The sequence below is a fragment of the Oryctolagus cuniculus genome, chromosome 11 (genome assembly GCF_051225735.1).
Source record: "Oryctolagus cuniculus isolate XC-2025 breed Fujian yellow rabbit chromosome 11, ASM5122573v1, whole genome shotgun sequence".
Taxonomy (NCBI): Eukaryota; Metazoa; Chordata; class Mammalia; order Lagomorpha; family Leporidae; genus Oryctolagus; species Oryctolagus cuniculus.
In genome coordinates this window covers 28,434,225-28,451,247 of record NC_142877.1, presented here as the reverse complement: position 1 = coordinate 28,451,247, position 17,023 = coordinate 28,434,225, and the positions used below count along the sequence as shown (strand labels likewise).

At 54.3% G+C, this 17,023-nt stretch overlaps 1 protein-coding gene across 12 annotated transcripts in view; it reads right to left on the bottom strand.

Moving 5' to 3' along the window:
* Window positions 1-3,830: 3,830 nt before the first annotated feature.
* PTPRA (protein tyrosine phosphatase receptor type A) overlaps window positions 3,831-17,023 on the bottom strand; it is a 154,509-nt gene continuing 141,316 nt past the window's right edge. For 7 of the 12 annotated variants that reach the window (XM_089308164.1, XM_089308168.1, XM_089308165.1 and 4 more), the window contains 6 exons: window positions 15,909-16,002; window positions 15,534-15,610; window positions 14,891-15,025; window positions 7,157-7,509; window positions 5,457-5,592; window positions 3,831-4,441 (listed from right to left, as the gene is read on the bottom strand). In XM_089308164.1, coding sequence (XP_089164290.1) covers window positions 4,367-4,441; window positions 5,457-5,592; window positions 7,157-7,509; window positions 14,891-15,025; window positions 15,534-15,610; window positions 15,909-16,002 — 870 coding nt within the window. In that variant the 3' untranslated portion in view covers window positions 3,831-4,366. The remainder of the gene's footprint in view (window positions 4,442-5,456; window positions 5,593-7,156; window positions 7,510-14,890; window positions 15,026-15,533; window positions 15,611-15,908; window positions 16,003-17,023) is intronic. The other 5 variants (XM_008256241.5, XM_070052011.2, XM_017341731.4 and 2 more) reach the window with 1 other exon arrangement.

Below are 17,023 nucleotides of genomic sequence, written 5' to 3'. Positions count from 1 at the left end.
AAAGCTGCAGTCCACAGGCAGCATGCTTCGCTTCTCCAGACTCCGATGGTTGCCCCGCCCGAGCTCATCCTCCCGACGCTCTGGGCAGCACACACGCCTTCCTCCAGCCCCGCGGACCCACCATCCTTCCTGCTGCTGTCGGGAAAGCAGAGGGGGCAGCTGAAGGAACACCCCGAGCCCCCGAGCGGGCGGCCTGAGGCACAGGAACGGGGGATGACAGCCACAGAGCGCCCCAAGTGAAGGAACGAAACGGAGGTGGCCAACAGAGGGGCTGAAGGATGGCCCGGCAAGGACGGAGGGCTCCGCGGAGACAGGTGGAACAGGCGCAGCCCTGGGTGTGGGCCCAGGGCAGTCCCGCGGCAGCAAGCAGGACATGTGTGCCTGAAGCTGGGGGTCCGCACAGAGCCGGGACCCTGACCTCTGAGGAAGGAGACTGGAGGGGAGTTGAGGTGAGGATCAAGTCAGGAGCACAGGGGACGGCACTGTGGCATAGCGGGCTAAGCCTCTGCCCGTGATGCCGGCAGCCCACATGGGCACCAGTTCTAGTCCCGGCTGCTCCACTTCTGATCCAGCTCTCTGCTATGGCCTGGGAAAGCAGCAGAAGATGGCCCAAATGCTTGGGCCCCTGCACCAGTGTGGGAGACCCAGAGCAAGCTCTTTGCTTCTGGCTTCAGATTGGTCCAGATCCAGCCATTGTGGCCATTTGGGAAGGAACCAGCGGATGGAAGACCTTTCTCTGTCCCTCTCTCTGTCTGTAATTTTACCTCTCAAATAAATGAATAAAATCTAAAAAAAAAAAAAAAAAAGTCAGAAGCGCATCACTGACACCAGGCAGGGAGCTAGTGGACAAGAGGCAGTGGACAGGTGGAGTTGGCAGCATGCTGTGGGAAGGAAGTGAGGAAGAGAAGAGCGTTTGGACTAAAAAATACTTAATCTACTTGAAAGACAGACACACACACAGGCACACGCCCTCCCATCTGCTGGTTCAGTCCCTAAATGCCCACAGGACTGGGCCAGGCTGAAGCCAGGAGCCAGGAGTACTCAGACCAGCATATGCTCTTCCCAGGATGCATTAGCAGGGAGCTGGATGGACCAAGATAGGAATGCAATTGAGAGATGCCAGGTCTCAAGTAGTGGCCTAACCCGCTGTACCACAAGCTTGTACCATGCTTCAGTCTTAAAAAAATAGTTTGTCCTACAGAAGGAAGGACTTAAACTCTCAGGAACGCTTTCTCTCTTTTTAATGAGACTTGGGGTAGGGGTGGGATGAAGGAAATGGAAACCCCCGGGGGAGGGAGCCGACTCATGAAAGGTCTTTGAGGGGTCAGGAGCTGGAGCTTTGGGCACTGGATGAGGGGGTCACCCCTTGCCCTTCCCTGTGAACTCCAGGACATTTTTCTTGTTGCTTCCACGCAAGCCCTGGGTAAAGAAGTGAAAAGGAGTGAAGGGGGAGGGATGAGGGAATGAGGGTAATGGGAGCAGAGACCTGGGAGACAGCAGTTTGGCACCCAGGTGCACCATGCTTACATCCGCCGGGGGTTAAGCGGCCACTTGTGGGGCCAGCATCCTGAGTCAGAGGGCCAGTTTGAGTCCCGGCTACTCTGCCTGAGGCAGCTCCCTGCTAATGTGCCTGGGAAAGCAGCAGAGGACTGAACCAGCGGATGAAGATCTCCCTCTCTGCTTCTCTTCTATATAAATCAATGGAATTTTTAAAAAGATTTATGTATTTATTTGAAAGTTAAAGAAGGAGAGTCAGAGAGAGACAGAGAGAGAGAGAGAGAGAGAGAGAGAGGTCCTCCATCTTCTGGTTCACTCCCAATTGGCCACAACGGTTGGAGCTGCGCCGATCCGAAGCCAGGAGCCTCCTCCAGGTCTCCCACGTAGGTGCAAGGGTCCAAGCACTTGGGCCATCTTCCAAGCCATAGCAGAGAGCTGGATCGGAAGAGGAGCAGCTGGGGCTAGAACTGGTGCCCATATGGGATGCCGGCACTGCAGGTAGCAGCTTTACCTGCCATGCCTCAGGGCCGGCCCCAAATAATGAAATCTTAATGATAACAAAATAAGGCCTGCCGTGGCAACAGGTGAGCAGCCCTCTGTGTGTGTGTGTGAGTGTGTGTGTGTGTGGTGGGGGGTGGCAGCACAGAGAGAGGCCGTGGCCTCACTTGCACGCTGAGTGGCCTGCAGACCCAATCCCCGCACCCCTGCTTCTGCCTGGACTGGGGCACACGGAGGCACCAGAAGAGCCAGGGCCTCCCCCAAACACAGCACCCCTCATCAGAAATCTGACTGTGTCTCGCCTTAATTTACCACGATGCTTTTAAAACTGCTGCCTGGCCAGCGCCACGGCTCACTCGGCTAATCATCCGCTGTGGCACCAGCACCCCGGGTTCTAGTCCCAGTCGGGGTGCTGGATTCTGTCCTGGTTGCCCCTCTTCCAGGCCAGCTCTCTGCTGTGGCCTGGGAAGGCAGTGGAGGATGGCCCAAGTGCTTGGGCCCTGCACCCCATGGGAGACCAGGAGGAAGCACCTGGCTCCTGGCTTTGGATCAGCACAGTGCACTGGCTGTAGCGGCCATTTAGGGGGTGAACCAACGGAAGGAAGACCTTTCTGTCTCTCTAACTCTGCCTGTCAAACACACACACACACACACACACACACCCCAAAACTGCTGCCTTTTGAGTTTACTGCCTCGTGGAGCCCTTAGTTCCCAGAGAAGGGCGGAGGCCTCTCCTGACTTAGGCTCGTCTCCCACAGCGCCCAGAGGGAAGCTGCTGTGCTGCCTGCCTCCCGCAGGCCTCCCAGCTCGCTTCCGCGCACCCTTCCTTCCCACACCCGTCCTGAGCGCGTGTGCACAGCTGGGCTCCCTGCGCAAGCCACCACGTGCGTACTGCTTTGCCTGGAATCAGGCCTTCTGGGACATGGCTGCACTTGACCTTTCCTCTTTTTGCTCATCTTACTTCCCAGCATCCCTCAGGCCCAGTTCCGGTCCCAGCTCCTCCAGAAAGCCCAGCAGTGCTGACCTCTGGGTTGCTCCTTGGACCAGGCTGGGGTGCTGCCTCTGAGCGGCCCAGGGCCCGCTGGCTCCACAGGAAATCCCTGAGGGCTGCAGGCTCCCTAGGCCCTGCCCTGAAGGCTGTGGCAGCCAGTCCGGAGTTCACTCTGCTCCGTGATGAGCTGCTCGTGAGGCTGGGGGCAGACGGCAGGCCCTCCCCGTTGTGTCCCCGTATCTCAGCACCCCTTGGGGCCTGTGGGGTTTGTTCTAACATGGAAGCTGCTTGCTCTTGTTCTTTCCCTAGTGCACACTGGGGCACAGGGACGGCATGAGTGTGAGAATGACACCCCAGCCATGGGCTGCTGTACGAGAAACACACATTCGCCTTATTTAAGAAACACGTCTAACACGCCAGGCCTGAGACCACGTCGGCATGTAAGATGCCCACGGCGCTGATATTCCCACATCACAGTCCTGGGAACGAGGACACACAGGAAAGGAAATGGAAGCCACCGCAGTTAAGTGTGGCCACAAAGACGACTCTGGACAGCGACACCATCGATGGCTGTAGCAAAGCACCAGGACTGCAGACGGGAGGGCAGACTGGCCTCCGCCCCTCTCGGCCCTGCGCCCTGTGTCCTGCGCCTAGGGAAATGCAGTGAGGGCCTGCGGCTAGGCCCCTGCTCTGAAGCTGTGCTGAGTTCTGAAAGGAAGGCCCAGCCATTCGCTAAGAGCTGGAGGGCTGGGCCTGACGGGAGGAACAGCATCAGGGCCAGGAGCCGCTCCGGAGAGCCCAGCCCCGCACAGCCGCCCCGCGCACACACAGGGAGAGCCGTTCCTCAGGGAGTCAAAGCTTTATTACCTGATAATCCCTAGTGTGGTGCCAGAGATACCGCTCGCTCCATTACAGTGAGATGTTGGGGTGTCCATCGGGAGGGGGTGCCGGGCAGGGGTATTTACAGTGCAGGGAGGGGACAGAGGCCTGTGTGGGGGTCCTGGGACAATCGCTTTCCTCAAGAGCTCTGAAACTTTGTGCTTTTTTCTTAGTTGGCGCTGAGCTACCTGGAATGGGTTTTGTTTCTCTTCTTTAGGCAAAGGTGTGTAAACCAGAGGACTCCATCCCCGCTTCCAGGCCGAGGATTTCACGATATCAATCCAAACATCACACTATTTAATTCCCCAATAAAACATTGGAAAAAGGACTATCAGTGCTAACACATTTACATATAAAATCTCCACCTAATAGGTAATAGAAGCCTATGTACCAATTTCTAAAACCGTTATAAGATATATACACAATTTTGGGTATATTAACAAAACAGAATATTACAAAATATTAAAGGCAATTCTCCTGTCCACGGGGCCGAGCCGCCGGTTACTTGAAGTTGGCGTAGTCTGAGAACGCGTCGATGTATTCCTGCACCACCTTGTAGCAGAACTCGTACTGCTCCTGGGGCGAGAGGAGGGGAAGGCCAGGTTAGGAGACGATGCTGTACCTGCACCTCCTAACAGACTCAGTTTTTTTCCAGGGGGAAACCTGGAGGAAATGGATGCTTGTGGACGTCCACTGAGCCCTGATCTGTCTGCCAGGGCTCTGGCAGCGCTGCCTTCGGGAGTGAGCGAAGTGCGGACGGGAGTGATGAGGAGAGCCCGAGGCTGGGAGGTGGTGCAGCTGGAGCAGGCCCACACGTCATCATGGGCGATAGGCTCTCAAAGCCCTAGCTTCCTCACAAGCCTCCTAAAACTCACTTTTCTTTCCCCCTCAAATGTTTCTAGCTCCATGGGATTCGGGAAAACCTCCGTAGATGTCCAGACTGTTTAGTCAGGCCTCTGGGGCCAGAGCTGTGGCGTGGTAGGATAAGCCTCTGTGGCACCGGCATCCCATTTGGGCACCAGTTCAAGTCCCGGCTGCTCCTCTTCCAATCCAGCTCTCTGCTATGGTCTGGGAAAGCAGTGGAGGAGGCCCAAGTCCTTGGGCCCCTGCACCTGGCTTTGGATCAGCCCAGCTCTGGCCACTGCAGCCATCTGGGGAGTGAACCAGTGAATGGAAGACCTTTCTCTCTGTCTCTCTCTTTCAATGTCTGTAACTCAACCTCTCAAGTAAATAGCATATTAAAACAAACAAACAAACAAAAAAACCCAGAGGCCTCTTAAGTGAGAGCCTGAGCTGGTCCTCTCATGCTCCCCACCCCTGAAGGCCCAGGGAGGAGTGCAGACGAGCCCTGTGGGCACCTAGGCACTTGTCTCTGGCCTGTCACATCCTCTGGTGACAGGCTATGGTCCCAGTCCATCCTGCCTCCCAAGGCATTTCTCAACTGCTGGGGGCCCCTTGGGGGAGGGCGGGTCTGTGGTTAAGGTGGTCTTCTGACTGCCAGGGGGCCTGGGAAGAGCCTCCTCCCCTAGCTGCTCTGATGGAGGAGAGGTATGGTGCTGTGGTGGTACGGACAAAGCCACGGGGCACGTACCAGTGTCTGGACCATGTGTGGCCGCTGCAGCCTCAGGCTCTTGACAGTCTGGAAAACATCCAGGATCCCCTCTGCTTTCACGCGCTCCAGGACTGTGCTCAGCGCACAGAAGGTCCCCGTCCGTCCTGCCCCGGCGCTGGAACAGAGCAGGCACAGTGAGCACACGCGCCGCACACTCTGCCGAGGAGCCGCACAGGCTGCAGCTGGTGCTCCAGTGGTGCTGCCAGGGCTGGGGCAGGGGCGGGCAGGGGGCGCGGGCTCTCTGCTGCTTGGGGGAGTCCTGTGGGAGTGCAGCTTAGGGAGCCGGCGCACCCTGCTGTCCCTGTGCCCGGGCTGCCCTGACCGCTGCTGGCCCGGGTGAGAGTTGAAGTCCTTCTTTCCCTTCTCTGACAAACCTGCCCCCTGCACCTGTCTGCATTTGCAGCTCCTTTCCCGGGCCTCTCCTTTTCTTCCTTGGTCCAAGGAATCTAAACTCCAAGCTCACAACCAGCTCCCTGTCCACTGCCATCAGCTGCTTCATCTGCCAGCTGCTCTGTGGGCGGGACCAGGGGCTTGGCAGGCAGCGAGACAGCAGCATGGGAAGCAAAGAGGAGCAGGTGTTCTGGGCAGGTGCTTCGGGAAGGGAAGCATGGCCATCTGGCAAACGAGCATCTTGGGCCCGACAGGTGTGTATGCAGGGTGCTGAAGGCTGAGCAGCTAGATGCAAGGGAGGGAGGCAGAGGTGAGGGTCCTGGGGAGCCTAGCCCCCGGCAGCACCCTTCTGGACCCAGTAGGGAGCCCTTAGGTCCTGTTCGGTTTTGTAAGCCATTGTTAGCATTCTGAGTAAACGAGTGGTGTGGTCTGACTTGGGTTTTAAAGGCCCCCTCAGGATGCTGTGTTGCGCACACTGCACAAGGCTGGTACAGTTAGTTACTGGGGAGAGGGAGTGGTGGCTTCAACAGGGGTGATGGTGGAGGGACTGAGAACCTCCTGGGTTCTCAGATCCTGCTGGTGGTTAGATGTGACGGGTGACGGAAAGGCCACTTACTAAACTGGGGAAGGCTGTGCAAACAGCAGGCTTGGGAAGACCAGGAGTCCTGCTGTGAACTCTAAGCTGTGGATGTCCACTGGATGTCATGTGGAAATGGATGTATAAATCTTAAATTTAGGAAGAGGGGGAGCTGCTGCTAGATTTGGGGGTTGGTATTAAAGTCTCAGGACTGGATGAGCTCACCTAAAGGAGTTGGCAGTTGAAAGGAAAGAGGTAAAGGACAGGGCTGTGGGCCATAGGTGGAGACAAGACAAAGAACAGTCAAGGAGATTAATGCCAGGAGAGACGCTATGCTGAGAGCACCCCACTGAGACATGAGAGATGAGCTGTGTCTATGCTGCCCACTATCTTTCTTCTGTTGGTCACACCAACCACTCCCAGCGACCCAGGCTGAAACCTGGGAGACACTCTGGACTCTTCTCTCCCACCCTACGTTCTTAGTCTTGTTCATTTGATCTGTTTTCCAAAGAATTGCCTTTTCCTCTTTCCTGTGCTTAAGGAGGCAGGGACTTCAGCCTCACATGGCCCTGCTGGTCTCTGCACCTTCATGTTACTGTTCCGCAATCCTGTCCTGATCACAGACTAGACTGCCGGTGTCCTGTGCCGCCGTGGCTTCCCTCTGGGCCGTGCTTGCCATGGCTCCCCGAGCCCCTGGCTGGGGGAGCGCTACCTGCAGTGCACGGTGATGGGGTGGTTCCCTGACTGCTGCTGCTGCTTCTGCACGGCCGCAATGATGCTGATCATGCCCTTCCCGTCGCTGGGAATCCCCACTTCAGGCCAGCCATGGAAGTGGAACTGCCGGATCTGCCGGCTCTTGTTCTCCTGCGGAGGGAGGGGTGTCAGGGAGGCAGGGCAGCCCCGCTCGCGCGCGAAAGCCCCATCCACCACCCATCTTACCCTGGTGTTGGTGACCAGGAGGTCTCGGACGGTGTAGCTCTCACATTCCTCTTCCTTCTTCAGCTCCACTGTGATGTCTCCATAGGACACTAGCCCATCAGACGGCCAGTACTGGGCACACTTCTCCTGGAGGGACAAACGGGAGCTCTAGAAGTGCCAGGTGTGGGGGAGCCAGCACTGGCAGGAGCAGTCCCCTCTCAGGACAGCCGTGTCTTACACTGACACCTTCACCCCTGAAGTACTGAAACTTGAGGATCGCTGTCACTGCTTCACACCATCCTAATTATGATTCCAATTAGCCAGAGATGATCAGTTAACCATTTGGAGTTACTTATTCAAGGTCTGTGAGGAATTCTGGTAGTGGGCTCTTAGCTACCCTCAATCTCAAACAGCTGTGGGAGGGAGCGGAGAAGGCATGAAGGTCTGTGTTCCAACTCCTGCCCCGCCCCTCTGGTGTTTCTGCATCCGACAGCTGCTTACAGACAGCTGGTCTAGAAAAACTGAACCCATTCACCTGCCCACCCAGCCACGGCGCCTCAGCCCAGCATAGTCCGTGGGAACCCCAGTCCCTTCTCTCCGGAGCTCTTTCATCTGCAAGCCCTTGCAGCTCTGTCCTTGCTGGCGAGCAGGAGATGGGTCACCGGGGCCTCTACTTGCACCTGGCTCAACTTCCCCCGCTGCTTCTTGCAGGCAGGGGCTGCCTCCTTACACTGCTGGACTCAGCACCGGCACAAGGCCTGGCAGGTGCTATCTGGGAATCAATCTGTTCAATGTTTGTGGAACGAGTCAAGGCACAAAACACCACTACACTGTTTCTCTAGAGCATTTTTGGGTAAGATTTCAGATTCTTCACTACTGGTGACTGTCAAACTTTCAGCCGTACATGTACATGGTCTTTAGAAAACACGAGGAAAAATTAGGAAAAGTAGGAGATGAGGAATCACAGGTAGCACGGCTAGTGCAGGAAGGCACATAAAGTGGGCCAAGAGGGAAAAACCTGGCAAGCTTGGGGCTAGGATTTAAGGCACGACAGGAAGTAAAGAGAAGCTACCCTAGACGAGTATTTGGACTGATGCAGGAAATGACCCTGTTCACCCTGGGGGAGGCTGGCGAAGGGTGAGAAACACAGGGCAGGGCGGGGGAATCAACTTTCATTTGGGCCACATGAAGTCGGAGATCCTTAACTGACATCACCTGGAAATACCAAGTCGGTACTTTCATCTATCAGTCCACAGTGGTGGGGCTGGAGAACTGGGCTGCAGACAGATTTAGGGGTCCTGCACACCAACAGTATCCATCTTCTCAGTTTTATTTACATACTTAGAGAGAGAGAGAATATATCCCCTATCTGCAACTGACATCCAAATGCCCTCCAATGCCTGAAGCCAGGAGCTGGAAACTCAATCCAGGTCTCCACGTGGGCGGCAGGAACCCAAAACCCAAGTATTTGAGTCACCAGTGCTGCTTCCCAGGGTGAGCACGGGCAGAAGCAGGAGATGAGGAACTGAACCCAGGTAGCCCAAAGAGGGGCACAGGCTTCTCAGCCGCTAGGCTAAACGTCCCGGATAGGACTTGAGGCCGCAGGACTGGCTAATTCTCAGCGAAGAGTGAGTCAGACGAGAACACAGGAGCGCTCAGGGCTGAGTCCAGGATATTCTCAGGTTGAGAGGTCATGCAGGCAAGAAGAAGTCCCAACGGAAATGAGAAAGGAGCTCCCAGGCTGGGGAGGGGGCGCTGTGGGAGTCAGTGATTTGAGGGGGAGGGAGGCGCTGACCCCTTCCAACGCTGCTGCTGAAAGGAGAAGACCTTTTTATCTGGCAGGACGGTGGTCACGGGCGACCCTGGCTAACGCTGCTCCAGCGGAGCTAAGCCTGGGAGGAACAGGGTGAGAAGGGTGGGAAGGGAAAGCCAGCACTGAGAGGGTTCTGCCGGGAACTGGCACGGCAGCTGGAGCCAATGCAGGGCAGCGAGACAGATCTCTGTGAAGGCGGGAATGCAACACTCAAGGGCTGATGGGTAATGGACCAGAGAGGGAGGGGGAAACGGAGGATGGAGGTGAGAGACAAGGTAACTGCAGCCCGTCTTTGAGAAGCGGTGGTGGGGGACGGACCATGAGCACAGTGCGCAGCCGGACTGACCGATGGAGAACCTTTGCAGTAACAGGAGAGAAAGCAAGAGAAGCTTCAACCAGCTGGTTGCTCAGGGGTGGAAGATGAGTGTTCTGTCAGATTCCTTGGAGAATAATGAGGCCCGGTCACAAGCTAAGGTGTGGAGGTGATGAGCTAGGCAGGAGGGGATGCTGGGGGTTTGAGGAAGAAGTGAAGGAAGAGCAGTAAGATTGCAAGGTGGCATTCATCGTCCACATGAGAACCGTGGTCACGAACTCAGCGTGAGGGCAGTCAGCGCGGTTATTTTCCCCGGTAACATCTGCTACCAGATGGAGGCACATCACTGAGCCTAGCAAGCAGAGACCGTGCACGGAGGTAAGACGCCGGGAGACAAAATGTGAAGGAATAAGAGATGTCAGCAGTGGGAGGAGTGGATGGCCTTAAGGACTTGATGCAGACCAAGAATTACTGGTGCAGGAGAGGTGGTGGGGAACAGGGCGGGCTACCTTAAACACTGCAAAGGCAGTATGGCTATGGGGATGACAAGACTGTGGATGGACACAGGACTAGATGGCTGAGGAAACTGAGAAGAGAAAGACTAAGGGTGGACAGATCAGCCACATGGATACTGATCCTCCTAAAAGGCAGGAATAGGGGCCAAAAGGGTGACAGAGAGCCAGGTGTTCAAGTTATCCTGGGCAAGGGAGGGGAGGTGGACAACATGTGTCCAAGTCACTTCCTGTAAATGCAGGCATCCTTCAGGGTATCCTTGAGGCTGTGTTAACATCTCTGCTGGCTACGCTGGATAACATGAATGGCAACAGGAAGTGAAACTTTGTCTAGGGGGCCCATGAAGTCTTGCAGAGAGTATAGCTCACGCCCTGTCAACTCCATTCAGGAACTTCTAAGGCACAGCCTCTAGGCAGAGGCATGGGGCACAGCAGCGGTAGAGGGGAACGGCCTCACCCAGCCGACAGCAGGCTTGCCAGTGGGCAGGGGATTCCTATGTGCACCGTCCCTCTTCCCACCACTGCCCTCTATGCTCGTACGGTTTTCTTCAAGGACAGAAGAGCCCGCTAATGGGACAACACAGAGTAGGAGGTGTTTGCTGGGTCTCATTTTATCACAGGGCAGTGGAATGAGATGATCCGCGTGCTTGCTGTCCCAGCCTCTGCCTGTCCATCACAGACCCAGAGGGCCTGGGCGTTGGGGCTGCACACAAGGCCCTGCTCTAACCTGCCTGCTCTATGTGGGAGGGCACCCAGCTCCTGTTCACACAGTGGCTTACTTCCCAGCTGGCCTTTGTTTCTTGGGTGTATGCTTCCCGAGGGCAAAGCCATGGACCTTAACCAAGCCTCCCACTTCAACAGTGTTACCAATGGTGGAAGCAGACCTGCAAAGGGTGTCTGTGGGCAAGGCATGCGACGTGAGGCTTGGACAGATGGCTAATGAATGAAATGACTGATCAAAATTGAAAAAAAAACCAATATAATGAAATACCAGGATGAGCAAACATGGGTAAAGTCTTTCATCAAAAAAATGTACAAGTACAGAATGGGAAATAATCTGTAATTTTTTTTTTTTTGACAGGCAGAGTGGACAGTGAGAGAGAGAGACAGAGAGAAAGGTCTTCCTTTTGCCGTTGGTTTACCCTCCAATGGCCGCCGCGGCCAGCGCGCTGCGGCCGGCGCACCGCGCTGATCCGATGGCAGGAGCCAGGAGCCAGGTGCTTTTCCTGGTCTCCCATGGGGTGCAGGGCCCAAGCACCTGGGCCATCCTCCACTGCACTCCCTGGCCACAGCAGAGGGCTGGCCTGGAAGAGGGGTAACCGGGACAGAATCCGGCGCCCCGACCGGGACTAGAACCCGGTGTGCCGGCACCGCTAGGCGGAGGATTAGCCTATTGAGCTGCGGCGCCGGCCAATAATCTGTAATTTTTAACTGATTACAAATCCATTGAGTCATGAGTGAGTAGCATCTTCACTCTTCCCCATCTGGCTCCCTCCAGCTCTCCTTCTCTGGGGGTGGGGCCTCTCACCACTGCTGGGGCCACCAGCATTGCTGCCATAGCTCCCTCTGCTTCTGGTTTGCTAATTTCTGATGTATTGGGGAAGGCACTGTGGCATAGTGGGTAAAGCCGCTGCCTGCAGTGCCAGCATCCCATATAGATGCCAGTTTGAGTCCCGGTCTCTCCACTTCCGATCCAGTTCCCTGGTATGAGCCTAGGAAGATGGCCCAAATCTTTGGGTCCCCGCACCCATGTGGGAAACTTGGAAGAAGCTCTTGGCTCCTGGCTTCGGATTGGCCCAGCTCCTGCCGTTGTGGCCATTTGGGGAGTGAACCAGCTGATGGAAGACCTCGCTCTCTTCCTCTGCCTCTCAAATAAATAAATAATTTGTAAAAAAAATTTCTGATGTATCCTCACTTTTACTGGAGAAATTTTTTAAAAATTTATTTATTTATTTGAAAGGTGGAGAGAGAGAGAGAGAGAGAGAGAGAGAGAAAGGGAGAGAGAGAAGGAGGAAGAGGAAGAGGAAAAGAAATTCATAGAGATCTTCCATCTGCAAATTCATTCCCAACTGCCTGCAACATCAGAGGGTAGGCCAGGCCCAATCCAGGAACTCAATCAGGGTCTGCCACATTGGTGGCAGGAACCAAGTACTTGGGCCATCTGCTACCTCCCATGTGCACCAGCAGAAAGTGTATGGTGGCCAGGACTGAAACCAGGCACTCTGATATAAGATACAGGGATCCCAAACAGTGGGTTAACCTGCACCACTACGCCTGCTCCCCACCAGAGGAACTTTGTTACAAATACAAGTTCAGGGTAGACATTTGGCTCAGCAGTTAGGATGCCCCTTGGGATGCTCACATATCATATGGAATGCCTAGGTTCAAGTCCTGGTTATGCTTCTCTAGAAGCAGCAGGTGATGGCTCAAGCACTTGGGTCCCTGCCACCCACATGGGAGAACACAGCTGGAGCTCCAAGCTCCTGGTTTCAGCCTTGCCCAGCCCTGGTTGCTGCAGGCATTTGGGGAGTGAATCAGTAGATGGAAGATCTATATTTCAAATGGATGGAAATAAATAAATAAATATTTTAAAAATATGGTAAAAAAATATCAATTGGATCTGTTAAGGACTCTAACTTCTTTATAAAGTCTCAGCTCAAAGAAGGGAGGTGGAAGGCAGGAGAGGCAGGCCTTGGACTGGGAGTGGAGAAGGTCCCAAAATAGGTACGGAGGAGGAGTGGGGAGTTCCAAGGTGGGGAATTTTATACACACACACACACAAATATATATATATATATATATATATATATATATATATATAGAGAGAGAGAGAGAGAGAGAGAGAGAGAGAGAGAGACTCAGCTCTACAGTGTGGCTTAGAAAGAACTTTCTCATCAGGTTCATTCTCTCAGTTTTGATCTCTGTTCAGTGATTTTCCAGGAATTATGAACCACACACATTTACTGCAGTGTATAATCTCCATAGAAAGAGTCTTTAAAAGAGTAAGTGCTGTCAGAGCACTGACTGTGCCACCCAGCAGTGGGGGGAGGGGGCGTCTCTGAGATTGAGAGTGCTTGGTGAAGGTTGCAAGAGTCTGCCTCAAGGCCAGCGCCGCGGCTCAATAGGCTAATCCTCCACTTGCGGCACCGGCACACCGGGTTCTAGTCCTGGTTGGGGCACTGGATTCTGTCCCGGTTGCCCCTCTTCCAGGCCAGCTCTCTGCTGTGGCCAGGGAGTGCAGTGGAGGATGGCCCAAGTGCTTGGGCCCTGCACCCATGGGAGACCAGAAGAAGCACCTGGCTCCTGCCTTCGTATCAGCACAGTGTGCCGGCTGCAGCAGCCACTGGAGGGTGAACCAACGGCAAAGGAAGACCTTTCTCTCTGTCTCTCTCTCTCACTGTCCACTCTGCCTGTCAAAAAAAAAAAAAAAAAAAAAAAGTCTCCCTCAAATAGTGGGGAAAGATTCCCTACATAGCGTGGGTGCTGGTCCAGGGGCTCTAAGGTCTCTTTTTATAATTTTTCTTTAATTTATTAGACAGGTAGAGTTACAGACAGTGAGAGAGAGAGACAGAGAGAAAGGTCTTCCTTCCATTGGTTCACCCCCAAATGGTCGTCATGGCCGGCGCTGCACTGATCCGAAGCCAGGAGCCAGGTGCTTCCTCCTGGTCTCCCATGCGGGTGTAGGGCCCAAGCAATTGGGCCATCCTCCACTGCACTCCCGGGCCACAGCAGAGAGCTGAGGTTCCTTTTTAGTCTGAGTTCCTAGACAACTCCATTTGAGGACTTTTTTCTTTCTTTCTTTCTTTCTTTCTTTCTTTTTTTTTTTTTTTTTTTTTTTTTTTTTTTTTTTTTTGACAGGCAGAGTGGACAGTGAGAGAGAGAGAGAGAAAGGTCTTCCTTTTGCCGTTGGTTCACCCTCCAATGGCTGCCGCGGCCGGCACACCACGCTGATCCGATGGCAGGAGCCAGGTACTTCTCCTGGTCTTCCATGGGGTGCAGGGCCCAAGCACTTGGGCCATCCTCCACTGCCTTCCCAGGCCAGAGCAGAGAGCTGGTGCCCCGACCGGGACTAGAACCCGGTGTGCTGGTGCCACAAGGCAGAGGATTAGCCTAGTGAGCCACGGCGCCGGCGACTTTTTTCTTTAAAAGATTTTTTTTGTTATTGAATATTGTATTATAAATTTATTAGTTTGTTATTTAAAAAAAAATTTTTTTAAATACATTTGAAAGGCAAAGTGATACAGAGAGAGAGAGAGAGAGATCTTCCATCTGCTGTTTCACTCCTCAAATGGGTACAACTACTAGGGCTCGTCCATGCTGAAGCCAAGAGCCTGGAGCTCTATCTGCATGCCCCACGAGGATGGCAGGGGCCCAAGCACTTGGGCCACCTTCTACTGCCTCCCTGGCACGTCAGCAGGGAGCTGCACTGGAAGCGGGGCAGCCGGGACCTCAGGTGACACTCCGATATGGTGCTGCAGGCAGCAGTGGCCCTCTGCTGCTTTCTTCTGTGTCATTAGCCAAGAGGTCCCCTTCAGAGACACTCACATGGGTTTCACCTCGGAGCCGTGGTCTGCTCTGCCCTGCCTGGGAAGGAGGGGAGAGGAGAGAGAGACCAAAGACTGGGGCGGGAGGACTGTATTCCAGCAGAAGGTATAAGCAGGCAAACCATCTGAGAATTGAAAGGAGGCTCAGATCTCTGTTTTTCCAGTCCTGGGAGAAGCTGACAACTGCTCAGACACCAACTGCCTGGGCAATGTGCCTGCAAACAGTTCTTTGGACAGTATGTGTCAAAGAAAAGGTCAAACACACCCTTTAGTGGACCCCCGGGCCCCACAACCACGTCTTCATGCTGTTTCTATCTCCCACATCTTGGGACCGTTTCCAGCTCACCTGGCCTCTCTCTTCCAGTTCTGTCAGCATCACGATAGAGCAGGATTTCCACTCCCAGATCATTCGCCAGAAGTCCTCAATGGTGTGGAGAAGAGGGCCCTGGCTGGCAATGTAGGAGTCCTTCTGCCGGTAGCCCTGTACAGGCCAGGGAAATTGTAAGAGGGGCATGGGTTAACCAGGGAGAGGTTGGTGGAAAAGCCAGGTGTCTGGGAGTCAGTGGGAGAAGCCACTAGGAGGGAATGGGGACTGCTTGGAGGCAAAGCCATCCTGGGCAGAGCTCTCTTTGGCCAAGATCAAACCCTCTATGATAAGCTGATCCCTTTCTATCAGGGGAGGGGAGGGGCAGATGCAGGAGCTAGAATGAAGAGAGCAGGAATGGGGAAGAGCAGAGGTCAGCTTTGCAGCCTGCCGGCTGTGGACTGTGTTGTGAACTTCTCCCTCCATGTGTTACACTGGGGCATGTCCTGTTTCCCTCCCCCGGCTCTTTAGGGCTGGACAGCCCTAGTACAAGGATGGGTAGGTGGGTATTAGTTCAGCGTGTCTCCAAGATGATCCTCCCGAGCAGGTGTGTGAGGAAGGCACGGCGAGCCCAGCTGACCCTCCGTGGGGTGCTGGGAGCTCAGGGGGAGCACCGGCAACTTACATCGATGAAGGACGCATTCACGTAGTCTGTGTTCTCCTCGCCCCGCTTGACTGGAATGATCACTCTGTTGAATTCATCTGCAAGAAGGACAGAGGCTTGTGGCTCCCCAACATGGCTTGTCCTCTCCCTCTTCTCCCAGGCCCTGGGTGGACACAGCCCAGCCAGGAAAGCACATGCCTGTTCCTAGCCCGGGAGGGACACAGTCTTTGTGTCCTTTGTACTCTTTTATTTCCAGAAGCCACTGAAGAATTGGGAGCAATAAAAGGCAGTGCAATTTATCTGCAAGTGCAAGCCATGCATTAGCCAGCGCCTGAGTAGAAGGCGTGGGAGGAACTGGGGTAAAGACAATGGTCTGGGTGGAGAGAGGGCTCTTACATGGAATGATCTGTAAAACTCGGTTCTTCTTCATGTTGGCTGGGAGGTTTCCAGTCCGCATCTTGTCATTCTGGATTTTGATTGACGTTAACTTCTGAATTGGGAAGAGGTTGGGACACATTGCGAATTCTGGTAACTGAACTTGACAAGGTTCTGCCTGTCACGGGCCTGCACCTCCAGGCCCTCTGGCTGCTCACTGCTCTCCTCCCCAGGGCCCTGACCTCATTTCTTTCTTTCTTTTTTTAAAAGATTTGTTTATTTTATTTGAAAGGCAGAGTTACAGAGAGAGGGAGAGACCTTCCATCCACTGCTTCACTCCCCAAATGCCTGCAACGGCCAGAGCTGGGCCAGTCTGAAAGTAGGAGCCAGGAACTCCCTCCGGGTCTCCCATGTGGGTGCATGGGGCCAGGTACCTGGGCCGTCCTCAGATGCTTCCCCAGGCACATTTTCAGGAAGCTGGACTGGAAGTGGAGCAGCTGGGACCTGAACTGGTGCCTATATGGGACGCCAGCACCGCAGGCAGTTTTACCTGCTTCGCTACAGTGCCGGCCCCTGACTTAATTTCTGTATTCTTGTTAGGACATGGTTTCTTCTATCTTCAAGCTCAAACAAACCCAGAGAGTGTCTTGGAATCACAGCCTGCCAGGCTTCGGTGGACCCTTTTGGGATTCCCCTGGCCTGGAACTGCAGGATCTTGGAGGGAATATGCCCCCCACCTGCCCTGAGCTTCCACCCCTACAGACTATCTTAGACTCTTCAGAAACAGCTATTCCAATGTATATCCTCCAGTCCCAACTCTGAGGCTCCTTCTTGACCCTGCTACTCAAGGTGCAGTCAATATACCAGCGGCATTTGACTCACACTGTTGGAAACGCAGACTGCAGGCCCTAATATAAAACTGCTTAATCAGAACCTGCATCCTAGCAGGACCCCAAGGAACACCGTGTGCATGAGACAGCTAGAGGACCATCCTAAGGAAAGGGCTCCTCCCCCAGCACCTCAATTCAGAAGCTCTTGCTTCTGGGAGCATTTTTATTGATGAGGCTGTGACATATGCCTTACGTGTGTTGACAGCCACCATCTAACGCAGCAGCAGTCTGCAATCTATGGTCCAC